The sequence below is a fragment of the Elephantulus edwardii genome, unplaced genomic scaffold (assembly GCF_000299155.1).
Source record: "Elephantulus edwardii isolate Elephantulus edwardi_28Jun2011 unplaced genomic scaffold, EleEdw1.0 scaffold00137, whole genome shotgun sequence".
NCBI classification, from domain to species: domain Eukaryota; kingdom Metazoa; phylum Chordata; class Mammalia; order Macroscelidea; family Macroscelididae; genus Elephantulus; species Elephantulus edwardii.
The window spans coordinates 7,765,746-7,771,111 of NW_006399887.1; the positions used below are offsets into that span (position 1 = coordinate 7,765,746).

A 5,366-nucleotide genomic window follows, 5' to 3' on the forward strand; every position below is an offset into this window, starting at 1 on the left:
CATGGAGCATTTGTCCCTTTGTGACTGAGATACCTCACTCAGCATAATGTCCTCCAGGGTCACCCATTTTGAATAATATTTCATGAGTTCCTTGTTTTTCAATGCAGCAGGGTTTTATGAGGAGGAATGTGGCATCAGTATTTATATTATGCAAATGACATAACTTTGCTTGCTAAAATCGAAGAAGACTTGAAGTGCTTGTTGCAGAAGGTCAAGGATGGTAGTCTTCGATATAGATTGAGGCTCAACATCAAGAAGCCAAAGGTTCTCACCAGTGAACAAATTGGCAGCACCATGATAGATGGAGAAGCGATTGAAGTTGTTAATGATTGCTCGGCTCCACAATCAACAATCTTGGCACCAGCAGTAGGGAAATCAAAAGACAAATTGCGTTGGGAAAATCTGTCAAGGACTTCTCCAGAGTACTGAAAATCAACGATGTCAGTCTAGAGACTAAGATGTGCCTACTCCAGGCCATGCCTTCTCAGTTACTTGTTATGCATCTGAGAGCTGTACAATGACTAAGGATGACAGAAGAATAGTGCCCTTTGAATTGTGATCTTGAAGAAGAGTCTTGAACATACAATGGACTGCCAAGAAAACAAATAGGTCTGTCTTGGAAAGGATGAAAGAAGTTTCTCCTTGGAGGCTAGGATTTTGAAGCTCTCTCTGTCTCACATACTTTGTGCATGTGGCCAAGATAGACTGACTGGTCCTTGGAGAAGGCCATCATGCTTGGAAAAGTAAAGGGACAGCTCAGGAGAGGAAGACCGCAGATTAGATGGATTGATACAGTAACTGGGGCAATGGGGGTTGGTGTGTTGGAATTAGTGAGACTGACCGTGGATAGGGCAGGGTTCAGAACTGCTGTACATAGGGTCATTGTAGGTCTCAGGTAACTCGATAGCACATAACAACAACAACAACAAACTATTTTCAATTTATAGTCAATTGCTGAATATAACAAGTATATTTTTTCCAATCATAATATTTATTAAATATTTTATGTCTGAAATCACATGTATTTATTAAGACTTATGATTCTGTCTAACATGGCTCAATTTCTGTATACCCCTCTTTTATTCAACAAATATGTCAAAATGCACACATAAAAAACATATGTATACATATGTATGTGTATATATTGTCATTGTAGTTATGTGCTTTTCATTTGTACCCAGCTCACAGCTAACTTTCCAGCAGGTTTTCAGAAGTTGTGAATAGCTCAGAGAGAAAATGTCCATTTTTCTCCCATGGAACAGATAGTGAATTCTACCTGCCTTCCTTAGAATTGGCAGTGTAACTCCTCACCCAATAAGGTATTAGAGAGAAATATATGTCTTACAAAGTTGTATTAAAGATTTATTAGCATGGTTACCTGAAAAGCTGTTAACACACTGTTTTTGTATACAGTCAAGTAAGAACTGACCCATAGCTGGCCTTCCAATGGTTTTATAGAGGCAGTTAACACATTAATTGAAATATTATAAATGAGACTGCATGGTTCAAAATTGGGAAGAGTGTACGCTAGGAATGTATTCTGTGTCCATATATTTTCAATCTGTATGCAGCACAGCTTACCCATGAGTCTGGGCTCTATGAGGAGAAGTGTGGCATCAGGATTGGAGGAAGACTCATTAACAATCTGCGTTATGCTGATGACACAACCCTGCTTGCTGAAATGGAGGAGGGCCTGAAGTGCTTGCTGCAGAAGATCAAAGACTGCAGCTTTCAATATGGACTGAAGCTCAGCATCAAGAAAACAAAGATTCTCATCACTGGTTCCATTGGCAGCTTCATGATAGATGGTGAAGAGATTGAGATAGTTCACAGCTTTAGTCTGCTTGGCTCCACACTCAACACTCTTGGCACCAGTAGCCATGAAATTAAAAGATGTATTTCAATGGGAAAGTCTGCTGTTAGGAACCTCTCCAAATACTGAGGAGCAATGGTGTCACTATTGGTGCATCTGATAAAGGCCATGGTCTTTGCAATCACTTGTTATGCATCAGAGAGCTGGACAATAACTAGGGATGATAGAAGGAGAGTTTATGCCTTTGAGCTGTGGTGCGGGAGAAGAGTATTGAATATACCGTGAACTGCTAGAAGAAAAAACATGTTTATCCTGGAGAGGTTGAAGCCAGACTGCTCCTTGAAAGCAAGTATCCTGAGGCTTCGTCAGACATAATTTGGACATGCTGCAAGGTGGGATCAATCCCTGGGAGAGGGTCATCACGCTTGGGAGGGTGGAAGGACAGCGCAGGAGAGGAAAATCCTCGGTGAAATAGATTGATTCCATCACTAGGGTCATGGCGATAGGCATGTCTGAGACAGTTGGATTGGCAAGAGATAGAGCAGAGTTTAGTGCTGGTGTACATAAGGTCACTCTGAGTCACAGGTGACTCAATGGCACATAACAACGTCAACAACGGCAAGACAATGTAAAGTCTCTAGATTATCCTGGACAATGTATTTTTATTTTTGAATTCTTTTTCTTTTGTAGATTAAGTACCATCTATATTACAAAATTTTATACTGATCTATATTAAGATATTGTATATTTTAGTCTATATGCTAAATATAATTTTAAATAAATTTCCATACACAACAATAAAACCCCCAAGAACGAGTAATTAAAGGAAGTTTTAGGTTTTATTTTATACGACGCATGTAAACAATTTAAACAAATATTCAAGAAATGGCATTTTTTTCTTCATAAAAGACTGACTGTAATGTTTAATTTTTCCAAACGTTTGAAAAAAATAATTCAAACATCTAAGGAAATCATATGCAGTAGTAATTCTACTGAGATATTCCACTAACACTCTCTTTTTATTTTCAGGAATACACAATAGATATAATTTTTGCCCAAACCTGGTTTGATAGCCGTTTAAAATTTAACAGCACGATGAAAGTGCTTATGCTTAATAGCAATATGGTTGGGAAAATTTGGATCCCTGACACTTTCTTTAGAAATTCAAGAAAATCTGATGCCCATTGGATAACAACCCCTAATCGCCTGCTTCGAATTTGGAATGATGGACGAGTTCTTTACACGCTAAGGTAATATTAATTTCAAAACCAAAATATTGTTGCTTTAATTTAATTTATATTCCATTCACAAAGCTTCTCAATCCACACGTGAACGTTCAGTTATCCACTAAATTTGAAATGGTAAAATGTTTTCACAACCTAGTTTTAGCCTCACAGTTGATACTATATGCAAAGGTCTAAAAGCAGAGAGAAAACTCCCCAATATTATGCTACTACACAGAAAAGGTCATAGCATGAATAAATGGACTAAGATATTATCTTGGAGCTCATTTAGATATAAAATTTTATGGTCATTAAAATAATCCTTAATGGAACTATACTCATGATAGTATGGCTTTATTAAACATTGTATATTCTGTTATTCTGAATGAGTATATACATGCATAAGTGTGTTTGTTCGTTTTTGTGGAGATATTAAACTGTGACCTTTCATCTCTAGACACAGATATTACACTTAAATATGCACAGGGACAACGTAGGCAGCAAGGATAAAAATGATAGAATTTTCATCCACATTTATGAATCCTGTAGGTGTTGCCATTTCAAACTGAGACTTTCCTGTTTACTAATAGTTAAGAGTTCATTTTTGTAGGTGAAATTCATATTATAATGAGGTCAAAGATTTTTAATACTTGGAATGTTTTATTTAAAAAATATTTTTTCTTTTTTCATAAATAGGCTGACAATTAATGCAGAATGTTATCTTCAGCTTCACAACTTTCCTATGGATGAACATTCCTGCCCATTGGAGTTTTCAAGCTGTAAGTGATAATATGCATGATAATATCCTATTATTTCAGCCTCAGACATTGATTACTTAAAAACATATAATAAAATCATACAGAATATAATTTTCATAATTGAGTTGGATTCACTTATCTCAAAATACATGTGGGCTTTTGTGTTGCTTTTAAAATAAAAAGTAATAAAAATTAATGGTGAATACATGCTTTTTGAAATGCATAAAAATATTTCTGTTATTTACCGGAATTTTAACTATTTTGATTAAATAAAGAATACTAGAGAAACGTTTCTCTTGAAATAGTTTTACACAATTATAGATGAAAAATTGATTCAAATTGTATTAATGATCTTCTAGGCAAGACTTTGCATTAGTACAATAAATATTAAGATAAAATTTCAAAATTTGCTTATTAGAGAGTATTTGCTACCTGAATAGCAAATATTTGAGAAGACTTTAATAACTTGCAAAAGCTACTGGGAAAATAAAGTTTATTTTGTTCCAAGACAAAATGAAATTAAGGGAAATGGTTACAGTGAAATAAAATGCATTTTGCAGAAAAACCTAGTCATTTTCTTCCAAGGAAACAGTTATAATTTTTATGCAGCAACAGCTATTTTATTTTATATTTACTAATATATCTATTTTCCTATATTTTTATTAAAATAATTTTACTTCATTCAATAAAACATTTTAAATAACAATAATATAAGATTCATAAATATTGCCTTACTGCTTCACTGCTAAGTTCCCAGACAATGTTTCTTGCCCTTTATTATTGGTTTTTCTTAATTAATTTTGTCTCATTATAATCTTTTTATATTCATAAACTCATCTCACTGATGTAAGTTTCCAATGGCATCTTCCGAATAGTCAAATTACAGACTTTAATAACATTTAAGGAACAGTTAATATGAAAATAGAACATTTATTATAAATTCCTCAAATACCAAACTTCCAGCCTTGGTGTGACATCTCTTTGGTCTTTATGGTCATTATTGGTGATTCAGAATCTGTTGTCATGAAGTCAACTGATTGTTACTGATACAACGAATTTAATTATTTTTTTAGTCACTCGAGTAGCTGGAAAACATGGTGTCAGTGAGAGAAATGAGGCTGGAGATAGAATGATAGAGTTCTGCACATTCAGTGATTTATTCATTGTAAATACCTTTTATAAGAAACATAAATGCAAGTTATACACATGGATTTCACCTGATGGTATGCACAGAATCAAATTGATTACAGTTGTGGAAAGACTCCCTGGAGAAGCTCAATATCAGCAGTGAAAACCAGGCCAGGTGCTGATTGTGGGATAGACCACCAACTACTCATAGGCAAGTTCAAGCTGAAGTTGAGGAAAATTAAGTCAAGCCCATGGGAACCAAAATTTGACCTTAAGTCTGTCCCACTCGAATTTCAAAACCATCTCAGGAACAGGTTTGAGGCCTTGAGCACCAATGAGCATAGACCAAATGAGCTCTGGGAGGATATAAAGAAAATCGTCCATGAAGAATGCAAAAGATAATTACAAAGGCTAAAGAAGAAGAAAAGACCAAGATGGATGTCA

At 35.0% G+C, this 5,366-nt stretch overlaps 1 protein-coding gene across 1 annotated transcript in view; it reads left to right on the top strand.

The window, feature by feature from the left end:
• GABRG1 (gamma-aminobutyric acid (GABA) A receptor, gamma 1) overlaps nucleotides 1–5,366 on the top strand; it is a 210,847-nt gene that overhangs the window by 163,291 nt on the left and 42,190 nt on the right. The window contains exons 4-5 of the mRNA XM_006894172.1: nucleotides 2,843–3,063; nucleotides 3,733–3,815. Coding sequence (XP_006894234.1) covers nucleotides 2,843–3,063; nucleotides 3,733–3,815 — 304 coding nt within the window. The remainder of the gene's footprint in view (nucleotides 1–2,842; nucleotides 3,064–3,732; nucleotides 3,816–5,366) is intronic.